This window comes from Apostichopus japonicus, chromosome 8 (assembly GCF_037975245.1).
Source record: "Apostichopus japonicus isolate 1M-3 chromosome 8, ASM3797524v1, whole genome shotgun sequence".
In the NCBI taxonomy this organism is placed as follows: domain Eukaryota; kingdom Metazoa; phylum Echinodermata; class Holothuroidea; order Aspidochirotida; family Stichopodidae; genus Apostichopus; species Apostichopus japonicus.
Genome location: NC_092568.1, coordinates 28,975,822 through 28,995,460, shown reverse-complemented (window position 1 = coordinate 28,995,460; position 19,639 = coordinate 28,975,822). Strand labels below are relative to the sequence as shown.

General features: G+C 37.7%; 1 protein-coding gene and 1 non-coding gene across 7 annotated transcripts in view; one reads left to right on the top strand and one right to left on the bottom strand.

Annotated features, from left to right (window-relative positions):
- The window catches only part of LOC139971469 (uncharacterized), a 159,637-nt gene that overhangs the window by 65,484 nt on the left and 74,514 nt on the right, over positions 1-19,639 (top strand). For all 6 annotated transcript variants that reach the window (XM_071977971.1, XM_071977972.1, XM_071977970.1 and 3 more), the window contains exons 4-6: positions 7,048-7,224; positions 11,172-11,231; positions 15,549-15,674. In XM_071977971.1, the coding sequence (XP_071834072.1) occupies positions 7,048-7,224; positions 11,172-11,231; positions 15,549-15,674 (363 nt within the window). The remainder of the gene's footprint in view (positions 1-7,047; positions 7,225-11,171; positions 11,232-15,548; positions 15,675-19,639) is intronic.
- Trnag-gcc (transfer RNA glycine (anticodon GCC)) lies at positions 12,902-12,972 on the bottom strand. The gene has a single exon. It is a non-coding gene; the product is annotated as a tRNA-Gly (tRNA).

Below are 19,639 nucleotides of genomic sequence, written 5' to 3'. Positions count from 1 at the left end.
TTGAAGCAATTTCGGTTCAAAATGTAGTTTGAAAAGATGAAATCAAATTGGATCGATTGGGTAACATATTTACGGTGTTTAGGGATTTGAGGGAAGATCAAGTTATGTGGCGGGACCCAACTCCCCTTTCATTTTATTGTTACCCTTTGGAGGTATTGATAAAAGTTCTATGAACCCGCTTGTTTGTTGCTCTCGATATAAACAAGATACGGTTTAACCTCGCATTGATGCGGCTGTAGAAGAACTGATGAAGAACTGTAATGAGTCGACATATATGGGGCTTCTAAAATTGTCTCACGTTTCACGACATAATATAGACTATTTGTTGGAGGTGATGTCAAGACGGAAAGGTTGGTGACCGACTTACTGAGTAGAGCGAAAAGGGTGAAAATAGGTCAAACCTGGGTTGCTTGTACTGAAATGAGTTCCCAAGTATAAGTAAGAGTAATGTGAAGCAAGTAAGTATGATATGTAACAACATGAACTATAATCGGTGTATTAATATATACGAAGTACAATGTATAAGCACAACACCAGCTCTTGATATGGAAACCAGTTTTGTGTCCTTATACCTTGCCCTATGGCTTTACTTGGTTGAAGTTATACTTTCCATTGAAAACCTCATATATAGGAAAACAGGTTTATGACACTTTCATTATTGATGAATTCTATATATCCAAATTGATTGACGATTAGGGTTTACCTCATAAATGAAGGGATTGGAGTGCCAAGGGGAGTGCCCGCTTGTTACGTGAAGGTGGCAAGCATTTGTGTTCAAAAAACTTGCGAGAAAGGATAACACATCTCTCCGCTCGAGGGTTGTTGCAAACATTTGAGTGATATTGGACTAGGAAGAACCAAGTGAAGTTTAGGGTAGGCGGTGCTGCTAGATAACGTTATGTTATGTCAGTGACACCTGCATAGATTTTTTAGGAAATTTCCGACAGTCATCGTGTGGGACTTATAGGAAATGAGTAAGTTTTTTTTTTAAATAACCCAAGTAAAGTTTGGTACTAACAGGTCAAAAAGCAGGTCAATAATAAATAAAACAGCTCTGTTTCCTAAATAAGCCAAGGTATGAATTTGGTTCCAATAATCACCTGCCCGTTCTCCCCCCTCCCTCCCCCCTCTCTTCTTATCTTCTTCAATTTAACCCCACTTGCGCCTCACCCCTTCCTCCATACACATCCTATGAAACTGTCTGCCAAACCATCTCCTATATAATTTATGCATTGACCCCCCCCCCTCCCCTCCCTCGCCCTCCAGACTCCTTGGGGATCAGGTCCTCACTCCATGCTCTTTGGCCTAAATAATAATAATAATATAATTTTGACCGCTATGAATGGTAAATCTACTATTCCTTAACAATTCACACATTTTGGCAATTAACGTGAATAACGTTGTCAGGATTCAACAATCTCGCCACAAATGTATTTTATATCGTTAAAATCCATTTTCGTTGTAAGTATTTGTTTATGGATCACTGCAAATTTGAAGGTCTCATTTCCTCCTTTCCTGGCGAAGAATGTCATTGGTGTAATATAATTTCATTATTTCAGTTCTGTTATAGATTAGTCTCTAAGTTAACGAGTTTGTTAAATATTATTCGGAAGTGTTATTGATTAAGGTCAAGCAGACACACACAATAAATTCTTTATAAATTATAATATTAAAGGTAGAAATAATAAACAGGAAAGCATGCTGTTCGCTTATGAAGCACTTTAACAGAGAAAAAACTGTTCACAAAGAAGGCCTTCCGGTGTGTTTTGAACTATGTACAGATAAATATTTCAGTTTATGCTTTACTAATCGGATTTTGGACGACTGTATTTTCCAATTTTTTGCATAAATCTGCAGGATTTTACGATTTCTAAGTGCGAATGATAAGTTCTAAGTTCTACGTTATTGTGAAAAAAAAATACATTTTTGTTTAAGAAAAGCAACTGCAATAGTGAAACAACGTAAAAGCTTTAACAACAATACGTAACCAAAACCATATTGAAAAAAAAGTATACGAACAATAGTAGAAACAATAGCCACAACAAATATCACAAAAATAGTAACAACAATAATTACAACAATAAATCACAATAATAGTAACAACAATATTACACAAAGGCCACAGCAATAGTAACAGCAATACTTACCACAATAATCACAATAATAGTAGCAACAATAGTCACACAAAGGCCACAAGAATGATTACAACAATATTCACAATAATAGTAACAACAATAGTCACACAAAAGCCACAGCTATAGTTACAACAATAATCACAATAATAGTAGCAACAATAGTCACACAAAGGCCACAAGAATGATTACAACAATATTCACAATAATAGTAACAACAATAGTCACACAAAGGCCACAAGAATGATTACAACAATATTCACAATAATAGTAACAACAATAGTCACACAAAGGCCACAAGAATGATTACAACAATATTCACAATAATAGTAACAACAATAGTCACACAAAAGCCACAGCTATAGTTACAACAATAGTTACAACAATATTCCCAATAATAGTAGAAACAATAGTCACACAAAAGCCACAGCAATAGTTACAACAATAATCACATGAATAGTAACAACAACACTCACACAAAAGCCACAACAATAGTAACAGCAATAGCCAAAACGATAGTAACAAACAAAGTATTAATAATAATCATAACAATAGTAAAACTAGTTGTAAGAACAACAATAATAATAATAATAAGAAGAAGAAAAGTGGAAGTAATAGTAAAAACAATAGTAAGAAATGAGGTCGAAGCCTTAATGCTTAGGTAAATCCTTGCTATTGTCTGTCATGCTATCAATGACGTCATGATGCAACAAAGTAACCATGGTAACAATAAACTGTTTGTTTGCATTAATAAATGCATGGTATGTTATTTGCCTTGTCTTGGACTAGCATGTTGCACAGCATCCTATCTGGCTCAGATTGCACGTGCAAGTTGTAATAAGGTTGAATATGTTTTGGGAAAATTGTTACAATTGCCACAAAACAGTAAGAAAATATAGAATTTAGAACAACCAGTGAGGGACGATGTCACCTGTGCGGTGACTGTTTGTGTCGAAGTGTTAAGACTCGGCGGGATAGGTGTGAGAACCACGTGAAGAGAACAGCGTAAGAATATTAGTTTGTTTCCGTTGTGATTAGCTACCTATGATGTTTTCTATGAAAGTACGGTTGGTTGGAATCTATTGTTAAATAAGTGATTTTGAATATGACCCTAATTACCTCAAGTTAAGAGGCCAATGAGATAAATCAATTAATATTCATTTCATAGCTTGATCAGTCAACCAGCGACTGACCACCGCAGTGACCGCGCACTGTGCGCCGTTGTGGTCCACATGCGATGCACAAATACACCAACTATATTTTTGTGTTTTTAGCCTGCTGCGCACTATCTCTCCCAAGTCGTCTGTGGAGGGTGCACTTCAGAGAGATTATCTTCATACCTTATCATCCTCTACTCATCATTTTCTCAGCAGCATACGATCAGTTGCAGGAGTTTTCAAAGTTTTTCCTCAACCTTTACCTCGCACAAGTGATTTACCCAGATACTAAAGTACAACGTCTCGAGTCACCTTTATATGGGACACATGATTTCTTTTGTCTGCCGTGAAAATTGTTTGATCAAGTAGATTAACACGGGTGTAGCGAGCATGTGCGCTTTGAACATGTCTGTGCGTGAAGCGTCCACATACATTCACGCATATATGTATGTAAATATGTATACATGGTAGGCGTTTTGGGCTTGTTCGTATAATTGAACCAGCGTCACGTCATGACGGGTAACGTGACGTCATGACAGATACAGTAACGGCTTGACATTATGAAATGACGTTGGTGGGTCATTTGGCGAACGGCTTCCAGGATTATGTAACCTGGCCAGCTTGTTTTTCATTCATACCTCAATACAGATTCACACTATCTGAATCATCTTAAAACATTCATACGCTATCACCTTTATGTGATAGCACAAAAAAAGCAAAACAATAAAAATGATATTACAAAAAGTTGCGATAGAATATCACCCAGAGAATGCACAGAGAGTTAAATGTATTTTGCACCAGCTTTTCTCATTAGACCCCTCCACCACTTACTGAAATTGAAAATCATTTCTTCAAATCCGTTTGATGTTAACGAGCGACAAGGAACCAACCTAATTTTGCATATGACCAACATCCTTTCAAAACTTTACTGACACCTGTTTTGTCGTTATTTGCGACGACAGGTAATTGGTAAATCATTACGTTACACGCAACAGTGGATATACTTCCCCTATATTGTCTGAGTAAAACCACGGAGGGTTAATAGTTCCATAGTAAGACCATGGAGCTATAAATAGCTCCATGGTAAGACAGAGGGCCATGCTCCCCTTCTCTGCGGTTATAGATCAAAACGTGTTTTACTTGTAGGGATCAGAAGATATGATAACGTTAAGTTGCCTGCCTCCTTAAGTTGTTTATAGGTATTTCAAGACGTCGCTTACTAAATTTTGATCGAAACCTCCTATAACTACAGTATTTAAGATTTCTACGAGGACCAAAGGGAATTATTGCCAGAGATATTGCTACACCTAGCATTCAGCTATTTACAGTGTAAAACGGCATAGGGTTCTCAAACCTAAAGAACAATGCGCACTGCCCGACTGATCACAACCCGATTCAACTCGAACCTCGTTACGTAAGAAATCGTGGATAGTCGGGCAGCGCGCACGTGCTTGAAGCTCGCCGCGCACTACACGGCTCATCAAAACCCGATTCAACTCGAAAGTCGTTACGAGGGAAGTCGTGGATAGTCGGGTAGTGTACATGTGCTTGAAGCTCGCCGCGCACTAAACGCGTCTCATCAAAACCCGATTCAACTCGAAAGTCGCTAGGTGGGAAATCGTGGGTAGTCGGGCAGCGCGCATGTGCTTGAAGCTCGCCGCGCACTACACGATTAATCATGACCGACGCAACTCGGCTGATACGTGGATAGTCGAGCAGTGTGCACGGGTTTAAGACTACCACTGATCACGATTTCGTCAGTTTTAACTCGCATCGGCTACAGTCGGGAAAAACTGAACACGCAACGTTTCCCGACTGTCGGTCTACACTGTGCGGCGGATGACGACTAAAACTGTCCAGTCTTAACAAGTGTACAACCAACCACGGAGAAATTATTGTACATGTGACCTAAATGAGGATCGTTCGTTTACAGAAAACAATCGTTGTGTGGAGGTCAGTTGTAATACCATGGGTCGTCACAACTATTGACAACTAGGTCACGTCGGTCGAGTTCAGCGTGCGGTCGCCTTAATGACCTTAAGGTCCCGAATACCCGATAAGTGCAAGATCCGGTTTGCCGATTTTACGACTAGATTCGGAACATCATATTTCTAGCTTGCCGCGCCTGTTCAATTGACTTGAGAAAGAAAAATCATATAATTATCATAACAGATTTCATGTCCTATATAGTGGCACTATGACATCACAGATTTACAAACTGACAGCTCCCAAACACGAGTTTTAGACTGAACGGAGCAATATAAGTCTTATCTGTTTGGAGAGGTTGTTCTGCGTACACATTTCCGTCAACTAATTTAAAGGTGATTGTTTTGTGTTTGTGTAACCTTTCAGAGTGGCATGAACGAGCACGCACGATTCCAACACTTTCCCCGCAAATATTTTTGACTTCTTATGTTTTGGTACAGTGTGTGAATGAATACAAACGTAAAATGTATATGACACTTACCAAAGCTACTAATTGTTCGTCTTTGACACTTTAACATATGTATCAGTGGCTTGACTAACTATGTATTTAGCACACTGAATGGCATATATCCTGCGTGTACTTCAATTAATGAAAAACGTATGTCAAATGTTGTACAAGCTTTACAAACATGCATGTTGCATCATACTTTACAGTATGGATTGTTACTCTGTATGGCTCATTATCACAGTATATATAGGAACGCTGAACAAACATGTCAAGTATATATTACAGCCAGTTTGATTTTAGCTTATACCCTATACTCTTCACACTTCCATATGAACCATGTTTGCGCATGTGCCCACGTTTTCACGCGTTGGCATATTGCGTGTGACGTGAAAAGTTGTGTATACGCAAAGGAAATATTTAGATACAAGACTGAATTTCGTTCATGAAGAGAGTTAAGGAAGAACAGGAAAATGATGGCGTCACGTCAAGTGAAGTATCACGAATTCCTGAGACACTGCACGTGATCCAGGATAAATGTTGATGAACGATCTAGAATATATATATATATATATATATATAGGCCTATATCTATATCTATACCAATATATATATGCCTATATATAGGACTATAAATATAGGCCTACATATATAGGCACATATATATATATACATGTATATATAGGCCTATATATATAGGCCTATATATATATATATATAGATATATATATATATAGATATCTATATCTATATCTTGGCACTCTGCGCCAAGATAGACGCCAACCAACCAACTCTATATATAGGTATATATATATATATATATTAATGTATTTATATATATGTATTAATATATATATATATATATTATGTATCAGCAACGAACTCAGTGTTTCGACGGCTGCATGCAAGGATCAATTCGGTTAAGAAGCGTTCTAGTATTTCTTGCCAAGGACCTCCTATCTTTGGTGACTCTTCCGAGTAAAGTCTCTAAGATTACCTCAACAATTGTTTTCCATACTGTATTACAACTAGCGCCTGGTATGAAAAGGCATGGTTTCCTGGTGAGTTTAGACAACCTATATACTTTTGTTTTCTTCGACGTTTGGTCATGTAAGCGTGATAGTTTGTTACTCTCTTTATATTATAATAGCGTGTAACCTCGCAAGCTGCTTATTGGTTCCCGTCGGTGTGACGTCTTCCCTTTAGAGGCAACCAAGTCGACAGCAGTCTACAGCATGCAAACCCTGTTTTAATAACGGGTCAGACATCCTACGATTTGTAATCATGAGCATCTTGACTTACTTCTGTTTGTTTTCTATCTTTATAGCACCTACTTCTACCTATCAGCTGGCTAGACACACCCTTCGTGGACCCTGTTTTCGACGTATTACCGCCTCTACCTGCGAGGCCCCTCTCGGTGACGTTAACACCCTACACGATGACTGTTGCGCCACCGTCGGGAAAGCCTGGGGCAGGACCTGTTTCGTTTGCCCTCAGTTTTTCGGTGAGTTTATTCAAGTATTTCTATTAGATATCCAAAACTTATATATATATATATACCTGATGTCAGTGGCGTTACCACAGAGAGGGGGGTAGGGCAATCAGTGGGGCAGCCCCACCTCCCTGCCTCCCCACCTCCCCACCTCCAATAATTTATCTGCCCCACTAACAATTGTTAGGAAATTTGCTTTTGAAGAAAATAGGTTCTGTACACTGCCTTTTCCCCATTAAATAGTACCGCCCCTCCCCAACCCTCCCCTCCAACAATGGAGGCTACCTACACTCCTGTCTGATGTACGAATCTAGCTTGTAATCAGAAATAATTATTTAACGTGGTCCAAGAAAAAGTTCATATACGAACTTTATCTTTTCAACTTTACCACACCCTTTTAACAATATTGGTTTACATTTCAGACAGTGGGCAAACTCACACAAACCCATTTCCCCCCTCCTCCTACATCATTCCCCGAATGGTTGCACAATTAATACCATGTAGTTGCCAGCATGAACATTTTCCTACATTGCAATGTTGATGTTCGTTGCCAATAAGTACAATGGGCAGATTCCTAACAATGGTATTGATTTTATACGTTGCCGCTAATGTCTTTCATTAATGTTTTTCTCTATATGTATTTTACATGTAACTTCTCTTTAATCCAATTAATTTCTACACAAAAATATATCGGTATGTTTAGCTATTGACTCGAGAAAAAAATTGCAATAATTAACACATGCCTTTATTATGTTCGGTTTTAATGTTGATCTGTTTGTTTTCGCCAGCATGATGGAATCATTAAAATGTGTTTTTAACATTCATATCTGTAAACGTGCGTGATATATAGGGTCAGCTCAATCGTATTGAAAGTTCCCTCCTGACAAACGTGAAGGAATCTTTGAACTCCCTCCGATGTGTCGTCTATAAGCCGTGTTGTTTTTCTTTGTGACATATGTATATATTACAAATGCGAATTATATCACATTTACGACTAGATGTTTTATCGTATACTTCTTCTCCCGAGTGTAAAGAAACTTTACTTGTGAAACAGCAAAACGTCATTTGGGGTTTAAAATTAAGGCTGTTGATGTTGGGTCTTTTTCTTCTTCTTCTTCTTCTTCCTTTACTACTAAAACTCACAGAACGATATTCCACTTCTCAAGCAATTAGTGTAAAGACTACTGAGGACGTCCTGTTACTAATTCAACTAGATATTTCAATATTATGTACAATTTAATCTGTCATATAAAAGTAGCAATTTTTACTGTCTGATAGTTTAATGCAGAGAATCAATTATACTTCGACTTCCGGGTAAATATATTTAACACCAGATATGGCTGGTCTGGTGACGTCATTATACATCTGGTAACGTCAGTATACATCACGGTACACAGTGTTTACTATATAGTGGAAAATTGAAATATTGTTCTGTGTTATACCCCACCAGAATCCTTCACACGCGACATATATATATTAAATTGTACAACGTAACGTCGCACGCGGAGACAACCTCTCACCTTTAAACTAAACATTAAAGGTTATAGATTAATACACATTATAGATTATTGATTAATAACTGTTGTAATTCAGAATACCATTATAAGGAAACAGAATCTGGCACGAAAGTAACACATGACCACACAACTGTTAAACGTTCACCACGCATGCTCTGTCTCCGTTTTCCTTTCAAGAGCGCATTGCGCATAGTCACGTGATCATGACGACAAGTGATAAAAGTGTAACAGATTCTCAGAATAACAGACAAACCTTAACACTACAAATCATGGAAACCAAATCAGCAGGAAAATGATAAACTGGACTAATTCTGCTGCTGCAGTTTGATCATATAGGAAGGAAACGGGAACGGTTGTATACGTTATCCTATATTGCAGCTTGCATGTATGCATGGGTGGTCAAAGTTTGAATCAATACTTGAAGAATAATTAATGTTTGGGAGAAAGTATCGCTTTCAGGTAACTCGGCGGTACTACTTAAGGGATCTGCCATGGATTATCTAAAAAATAGACAACTTTATCATTTAGATCGACAGGATTGGCATCGGTTTAATCCTTTGTTGTTGTAAATACAAAAGTTTAAAAAGTCATTGAAGATAACATGATGTACACGAAAAATATTAAACGTTATTTCGCCGAACTGAGACATTCTCAGCATGAATGTCGCTTGCAGGACTCTGAAAGCTGAGGCGACGATAGTCTAGTCTAGTACAATGTAATGAGTGTATTGAAAATAACATCTATGGGGCGCAACCACCACTATCATATTTGGGGGAGGGGGGCAGGGAGGGAGTGGTGATATGATATGTCGTCCAGGTGTGGAGACTAAGGAAACGAGGGTTCTTAGATGCAAACTGTGGCTTGTTGTTGCAACGTTTGAAATAATGTTGAAGAAGGTGTGATTGTGTATAGTGATGATTGATCATGAAATTCATAAACTTGCTGAAGGACTTCGGAAAATGAAACCAGATTTAAATTCGAAGAGGTAAAGAAAACATCTTTCCATTTCTTCCTGATATTATCAGGGAGGTATGTTACGTATATATACCCGTTGCCAAGGTGAATAGGTACAGCGGGTTGGTTTTGAAATACCCATACTTCGAAGTCAAGGTCTCCTTCCATATACATATCATATATATATATATATATATATATATATATATATATATATATATATATATATATATATAAAAATGTATATATTTATATATAAGCGGAAACATATATGACAAAATAACATGCCTATAGGTTCATGGCTAAGTCCCTTGAGTCTGTCTTATCATACTAAGTATGTCAAGTCTGCGTATTTTCGTGTCTCTTGTGTAGAAACGCTCACATATGGGAATATTTATTCATGTTTGTTTAATGTGTGAACACGCACGTGTTGCGTTATCAAATGTGTAGATAGTATACAGACGGTACTGGGATTTCGAGCAAAAATAAATAGTCAAAACTTATCAAACGGCAAAAGGCACAGACGGTATTTCAGGATAATAAGACCTTTATAAAAACTATTTATTTAGCCTATATTATGCTATGCTGCGCTATATAACACTATGTCATGTCCTACTCTATAAAGCACGCTACGTTGCATGATAATATGTTTTTGTTAAGCCGTGTTATTTTATGTCACGTTGAGCCGAATTATGTCACGACAGAGCAAGACCACGCCTACCAATGTCACGTGATATTGCGTCATGTCATGTAAACCTAAGTCATCTAAAGTCTTGCCATGTCATGGTTAAGACAAGAACAGTGACGGTATTACTCACAACACGACACGTCACAAACACGTCACAACACATGACGGCATGCACTGTTACGCTGTGTTCTTGTTCATTCCGTTACTTGAAATTTTGCTTGCGATCACTTCGTGGTTATTGTCTTACATTATAGACATTGTAATTTCAACAAATGTTTCAATCGCCGCAGTGCAGAGATTATAAAACTCCTCATTCTCCATTCCCTCTCCGGCCTGCCCCTGCACTTCACTTGTGCCTTCACAAACTCTAGTTTGAGGGAATAGCTAAGAATTACTCCGTCCCTCCAAAAAAAGTCCTGACTACTCTTCCCCCATCCTCCATCCTTTTAAGGCCTGACTCAACGGTTGCGCGAGAGAACAACGAATCCATCTTGATTGCAGTGCAGCTGTGATATAATTTCCTCAAGTTTGTTATGATATATATGTTGTTTACTTGTTGTTTACATTATGTACGCACTGTTTCCATGTTTTCTGTTTGATTAGTTGCTCCATTGATTGCTTTGTTTCTTTCTTTATCTTTATTTTTCACATGCCTTCCAGTTTTAAGCTCGATTTTATATCCAATCAATGCTACTCTCTGAATAGGTTTTATGACTTTAAGAAACAACAATTCCACAAAGATTTAAAAAATATTCTTGGCATAAAAACTTAACTTTCATAATCCATATTATTTATTTCAGGAAGGGAAACGGAGTGTCAGAAAGGGTTTAAGAAGTCACCTGACACTGGTCGATGCATAGGTATGTATACGATTTATTATTTACCCCCCCCCCCCTAAAATATAAATAAATAGAAACACATAACAATCGTTACATTTGTCTTCTTAAACAGAATGAAAGTATGGTGTCAAAGCTCAAAATACCTTTTTTTGCGCTTGAGTCTAGCAAATAACAGTCAGATAGTATTAATAAATTAATAAATTCATTTTGATTACAAAATTTCATCGATCAGATACTTTTTCATATTAACGAGTAAAATAACTGGAAAATCCAAATTTTCGACTTCTAGTTCATTTGGTTTGAAATGAAAGTATGTAGTTACGTTGTTAAACTACTGGCACGTTGTTATGAGGGTATAGCAAGCATACCCCCCCCCCCAAAAAAAAAAAAAAAATCTTTTTAATGTTTAGATTTGAAAAATAAAATGGGCGTTAGATCACATAAAATTATGCATGGAATTTAGTACGGGTAATAAACATTCATCATAATCAGGAAGATTTATCACTTACCAAATGGGCCATGGCTCATGCCTTGAGAGTTAGTTACTGGACCCAAAATTAGAATGCAAGTATTATAAAACATGGGGAGAAACGTTACCTTACAATAAACAAAACTTAAAAACACAACAACAATATCTTCCTAAATACAGGGTATATCATATTATATATTCGAAGGCTATATATGAATAAGACATTTACAAAGCATCGTACTATGTTCGCACATAATTTGCCTGTTTATCAAAATAAAAGTGTAAACACTACAGCCAGCGGGGTAGGAGCCGGGGGAACTGGGGACACGTGCCCCACCCCCTCCTCCCCCACTTTTTCCAAATAGCAAATGTGCCCTACTGGCAAATGAATGTGCCCCTTTGATGAAGAACTGTCTTTTGGATATCTTAAACCTTTGTGAATTTTAATACTTTATTTTGATTATTTATTTTTAGTCTGTACATGCTATTTTTAAAATGGCATCCCATATCTTTTGTAGCACGGTTAACAATAATGATCTCAATAAATAGTATTGATAGCACATCATATATAATTAAGTGATATGGCCGGTGTGTATCGGTTTATAGCATAACGAGTGGTGGTTGCGGAATGAGAAAGTGCCCCTATGATGTTGTGCTCCCCCCCACACTTTTGGAAGCTTCCTACCCCCCTGACTACAGCGCATATCTTGATTGTTTTACGACCAGTTTTTGGATCCCAAAATTACTTTTTGTCTCTGCCAGGGCCCACAAAAGTTAATTCAGCCGTGATGCGTTCTCGGTAACAGCTCCCTGGTCATGTACTAATTCTGTTTTCAACTGACATTTCCCACCCATCGTACGGTAGCTGATGGCTTGGGTGATCATAATACCATGAACTTTTGGCACCATGGCCGTTTTAGATTTGAAGCAAGAAGAAGGCAAAGTTAAGCATAGTGCCCCTCTACCCCCCTCCCCCGCACATATGCAACTTCTCGCCGATGAATTTCATTATCTAACTGTAAAAACGAAAGCTAAATTCATGTGTTTTCCTGTGATTCTCTTAAACATTAAAGAAAACGAACAGGTAAATGGTTGTTCAATTTGTTCTGATTTAACTTTTGACTTTACAAAACTCTCAGAATAAAAAAGAAAATACAGGATTATAGAAAAATGGTGTTTAAATCAATAACTGAGCCCAAAAAAAGCAAAGAAATAGAATGATTGCATTGGCCGGGAATCGAACCCGGGCCCCCCGCGTGGCAGGCGAGGATTCTACCACTGAACCACCAATGCTGTCCTGCAAATTAAGAGGAAATTTTGGTAACTTGTACATCTCTAAATAGTACTTGCGCTCATCTTATCGCACTACTTCCCGTTATCACGTTTAGGTCACTGGGTCGCTTCGTTCACTTGAGAGGGAGAACACCTGTTACTGTAATTGTCAATAGGTGATATTTATCGCTACCGCCATAGCAACTGCAACTGGGACAGAAATTAATACATTGGAGTTCAGTGTGAAACGTGAACTCCACGGTAAAGTAAATTGACATTGGAAGATAAGCGTTAGCCTGTATGTGGTTTTACTTGAAAACATTTGTTACAGTTGCAAAGTGTGATATCTAGGGTAATTAAATATAGTGGCCTTAATTTCTTCCAGTAAAAGTAACAGAACACTTGTCTTTCCTTTCAATATAACATTTTAGAAGTCATAACATTATCCGATGAATATCTGGTTCAAATAAAAGCCAAATAAATATTATGTTTCCGAAGCCACATAACACGTAGATTAAAATACTTCCGTTTGGCAACCTTAACGAATGACCTTGTTGGCTATATATATAAGTAGTGAAGTTATTTGTTAAAAGGCCAACATTTGTTTTTCTATCATGTCTTTCGTATAAGAGAGTTGGCCTTTCGTTCTTTCGAATCGTGATTCCACGCATGAGATCTTGCCAAATCAGGCATAAAGTTTATAAATTGTTATGTGAAAATATTTTTCATTGCGTAGTCTAATTAACTTCAAATGCTGTAAGCTCATTTAGATTTTAAGTAAAAAACGTTTTGCACTATAACTTTCAAGAAGCGCTGTGTAGAAATGTTATCAAATCAGTTATACCTTCGTCAACACCCTGACAACACTATAAGGAACATTAAGTTTCTGTTTGTGTAAATCCGAATGCCATGGCATGACAAGAACCATGGACGTTTACGAACAAATTCTTCCCGTCCCCAAGTTCCCAACCCCTCAACAAGTTCCTCCACATCTTTCGAACGTTTGATTGAACAGCGAAAAACACTATGTCATTCTGTTCACTTTGGGGATGCTATAGGCTGCTTATTTTGCCCTTAATTTTGATTTTTTTTTGACAGGAGACTTTCCCCCTCCCAACCCCCCATCCCAACCCCCCCCCTCCCCGACACACACACTTAAGATACATATCTTCGCCTAAAGCCTATTGTCTATAGTGTACATAATTATTATGTCACCATTCCTCAGTTTTATTAATTACTATACTTGTACTTCAGTTTTGTTTGCCATATGAGAAATAAATCTGAAATTGGAATAATGAGAATTTAATTTAGTATGCAAAATTAAAAGTTCTTTTGGTCGTTATTTTCTTCTGAAACATTTATGCAGCCTAAACTTGCAGGATGCTAGAGGAAAGGAAAAGTTCCCTCAATTCTTTTTCGTATCTTTCTCCAAGACAAAGCATTCATTTAGCAACACTTGTACTGTATTATATAGTAGCTGTACGTATTGTAGCTTGTAAAGTACATCAGAATATACATAAAAGTGATGAGGTTACAGCATTAAAAAGAGGATCATAGCTACAGGATATTCCTGTCACATTTTCCTTCATGTAATATGTTGTTTACTAGATCAGATCTAACACAAACTGCAGAAGGAAAAAACCTGCCAGGTCATTGCACACTCTACATCAATCTCCGACTTTGCATCGCCAATTTCTAGCAACTTAACCAAAATAACAGATATTACTCGAAATAAGTTGATACTTTATCAAACTGTAACACCCATTGTCACCCCACGATCACCAATTAGCCACCGTGGCACGGTAATTAACGCTATTTCGATTTAATATTTTAAAAATATCGCCTGTCCTAACACTATTCATATGATTATAAAACACGTACAGAAAGAAAAGCCATGAATTAAATCAATTCCCTATTATCTGAAATATATAAGCATATTCATGATATTTAGAAGTATTACTGCATATTTTGTGAACTGATAAACTGCATTGTCATGGGCTTTTCTAGCATCCAACTTTATCGTTACGTGTCTCCTTGTAAGCTTGTTCAAGAAGCTTGTTATGTCTTTTTTGGACCTTCAAGCAGCTTGGTGGGTCTTCAAGCAGCTTACTGTGTCTTCAAGCAGCTTGTTGTGTCTTCACGCCGCTCGTTGTGTGTTGAAGAAGCTTGCTGTGTCTTCAAGCGGCTTTTTTTTTTACATTCAAGCAGCTTGTTGCGTCTTCAAGCAGCTTGTTGTGTCTTCCAGCGGCTTATTGAGTCGTCTTGTATTTTGTTGTATCTTCAAGCATTTTATTGTGTCTTCATGCAGTTTATTGTGTCTTCAAGCAGCTTGTTTTGTCTTCAAGCAGGTTATTGTGTCTTCTTGCAGATTGTTGGATCTTCAAGCAGCTTGAGGTGTCTACAAGCAGCTTGTTGGGTCTGCAATCAGCTTTTTGCGTTTGGTCACCGATTACTGGTAAATGTTACCAAATCTTCGGCGATTTTACTCACAATCATATATGTTATTGAATCGATTTGATTTAGTCGATTAGACCAACCGCATGGTAACATTTGTTACTCCCTCTCCACCTACCTACCTTTCATCTTCTTTTTTGCAGATGTGAACGAGTGTACCGCTTTTAACGATATTTGTATGCATGGCGAGTGTGTCAACTCCAGGGGCAGTTACTGGTGTCGTTGTGACGATGGCTATGTACTACATTCATCTCGAACTCACTGTATCGGTAAGTGATCATTTTAAATTTTCCTTGTTAACGTATTTCACAATCTTGGTCGAAAATAAAACAACAAATGATTAAGTATGTGACAGCGTCTTTTTGAGGGTGCAGGGTTGGCACCCCTTCCCCTCGCAACCTTCCCTACCAATCTTCTCCCTGCCGACCTTTTCCTCTCCGAATCTGGTCTTTTCTTTTAGAGGATGACACTTGACATCATATGCCCGTTTATAGTTAGATTGTACGAATCGAAATATTTCGTTTTTCTTGAGGATAAAATAAAGACGAACGGGCAAAGGTATAGGTCAGGGGACAAGGGACAGGGACAAGAAAAGGGACATGATCAGGGACGGGGGCAGGAATCATTTGCCACTGTGACTGTTTGAGGGTTGAGCTAACAACAGATTAATACAAGCTCGGAGGAATTTGAAATACCAATATAGGAGATGGAGTTGGTAGGAGATGGATGAGGTTTTAACCCCGATATGATCATTTTTAGTGCTAGAAATTACCAATTACGATAGCGTATTCTACAGCAATGCAAACAATATACTGAAATATAAGATGTAGATATGAAAGTATTTTATCTAATAGAAACTGTCAAATTTCACACTAAGATTCTCGAAACTATCGTTTACCCACGTGCTAACGTAAAATATACTTGTTATTACGGGTCGTAAATTTCAACTCATAAATGCAAATTTTAGATCTTCCTGCGTGTGTGTATGTATGTTCGTGTGTGTATGTGTGCGTCGTCTCTTTGACCACAACAATGGCATCGTCACCTTCCTAAAATAAAAATAGCTCTCGGTACGTGGGAGAGTTATGTTTCTAAATCAAACACTTTCAATAAATGGTAACGTTCTATGAATTAACGTTTCAGTGAACACATCAAATCTGACCTTCACACTCATAGTATTAGTTTACTATTCAGCAAGCGACAATACCAAACATTGGCTGTAAGGATAAACCGAACAGCGGCGACGACCTACTTAACTTTTTTCTTTGTGCTGTGCACCAATTTAATAGAGGGCGGACTTTCATCATGTTTTATTAGGAATGGCTGGATGGCTGGTACCGTTCCTCTTACCTTAAAGCGAATTGTCTTGCGTTGTTTCTCAGCCCATTTGAAGAATTTACAGCTTTCGATTACGGGCAAAACGCACACATTAATCTCACAGACCTTAGATCTCAGACCTTATTTGTTCCTTGCGTATTTCTCTACATTTTCATGATTTTACTGGAAAAAACGGATTGAAATGTGATACCCATTTCTCTAAAATCTCTCTTTTCAACAAGCATTACGTCTCGTGGCTTCAGAGGGACGCAAACTAGGTCTGACTCATTTTAACAACCTATTAACCCTAACCCCACCAGTTATTCTCCCCTTCACTCCGAAACCCGAACCCACACCGTTATAGCTTCAAAAAACTTTGACTCTTGCATATTATGTTGCAACCCTGCTTAACGCAACCCTGCTTAACGCTCATGAAAGAGGCCGACCCCTTCAAAATTCACGCAGTTAGGTGTTGGAAAGGGAGAGAGGGGAAGATATCCATTCCCCAGTGATTACAAAAGAATACGACAATATGCTGTGGGTTGGTGAACCTATATTTACATGATAAGGGTGGGGAAGAGATGATACCAAAATCTTAAAGGGGAACAAAGAATAGGAAACTAATTTTCGGATTGGTTTTATGCACATTGCAAAAATGGATTGTTCAATGTGCACTAGCACGCTGTGTAGGCCAGCCTTCCTATATACCCCAAGGTATATATCATCCAACGCTAATGCGTTTAACCAAATAAGTACACCCTCCCCCCCCCCCCACCCACCCACCTACCCAAAAAAAGCTATTAAATGTTCATAATTTGATCATTTAATACTCATCATGATGTTAATATAAGCATGATTTCTGAGGGTTTTCAAATAACATATTTTTCATTACATAAAAATTGGCTTATCTGTTTATTTCAATAGTACAGCAAACGGACCACAAAACTCGATGGGAAGTCGCGCTACCTGCTGTGGTTGCTCTTTATTTTGCTTTTACCCCTCTTGATAAATATTAAATATACAAATTATGTTGTCACTATCATAATGAAGATGGATTGCAGGGATTATATTTTATAACAAAAGGATTCCTTTCATATAATATGAAAAGGGTCAAATAATCTCAAAGTGATATAAATAACCCACTGACCAAACATTATTTTCGCTACTTTAATCTGTTGTTTGGGTCATTTCAAACACACAAAAAGATAAAATGTGGCGTAACCGAAAATTTCCAATAATTGCAAATAAATCATTTTCACCGGATACAAAATTGATGTTAATATCCCAAGGGTGTAAAAAGTGACGATTTTATTGATAGTTTACTTGTTAAGTAACTGCAGTAAAAATGTCAAATTACTTTAGAACTGACCACTTTGTCAGTTATTAAAGCAGTACATATCACTGTTTGAGAGTGTTTGCCGTGAAATCTTGCAGGGATTGGTCAAGTATAGGTCAATATAGGTTAAAGGCCCGGTCACACTACAGCGATATTTTATCGAAATACGGTCCGATTTTTCCGATTTAAGGCCGAAGAGTGAGGTTTGTGGTAGTGAATGTAATGAATGCAGTAGAATATTCGAATACCTACTTCAAATCTGAGGGGTTCTAGAACTGACTACATTCTGAAGTGACGTCACATCGAAAAGCGATAAAAATCGGAAGAGAAATCGGATAGCTAACCGATAAAAGGAAACGGAGTCAATATCAAAAGTTAGGAGAGGGCTATTCCACATCGGAATGGCTCAACAGATAGCAAATCAGGTCCTTTATCACTGTGGCTAGAAGACCCGAACGAAAAACTGTCTGTTTCGATTCCTCTGGGAAAATCGGATAGTATTCCGATAAAATATCGGTATAGTGTGACCGGGCCTTTATGTGATGGTAACCTGTTCAAATTAGTACAACGTTGTACTAACTGCTATTAATCACATATGGCTTCTTTGGTGTAGCAATTATAACAATAAGAAGTTCACATTTAAAATTTATGTACTGTACGCAAGATTTTTTTTCTAATATTATGTCTGCCAAAGTCTGTGTGTGTGTTGCGGGGGGGGGGGGTTGCTGAGCCCGTTGGCGTTTATTCCCCCCCCCCCACCCCGAAGTAAAGGCGGTTGCGTCACTGTTGAAAACATATTTTTACTTTTGGTCTGCCATTTTGCTAATCTTAAAGACTATTAATTAAAGCAAAATCACTTTGTAAGCATAGCAATTAGTATGTAAAGACAAAACTGAACATTTGAATTTTAACATAAATTCGATTTATTATTTGTAATAAACTTGACGGCCGGATTCAACTACTCACCTAAATAAATTGCCAAGTATGGACTTTGATATCGAGAATGCAGCGAAAAAAATGATCAAAACAATTTCAAAATCAACATGGATAGTTTCAGTCATATATAAAATTCTTTGTTTTAATTACACGAACAATTCATATCTTCAAATGCCAATGCAACGCGGAATACACGTTCATATCGTTTAAAGCAGTGCAGTACATATATATTGCTTTAAACGAAATGATCTTGAAGGAGAAGTTGTTAGTTTAAAATTCGAACTTGGAACATCATGTCAAATTACATATAAATTTCACAAGACAAATACCAACGTCGATGTTGGTTACATCGGCTTACATTTCCTTGTAATCGTTACAGTAAATCTCTAAAATTCCTCCCATTCTCTGGAGAAAAGTCTCCGTTTTCCGCGTCGAATGGTAATATCTCGCAATCGGCAACTTAGACGTCCCCTAAGGAGCCACCAAAATTCACAAAATGAGATTCCCATGGTGAGCGTCACTCATTAATAGCTCCGTTGTGCATGTCCGGTTAATATACCACCCTAGGTGACAAACGTATCTGACCCCCTCCCGGCAATAAAGGTCACTATTGGGTCAAGTTCATGGGATGCCCAAGGGATCTTC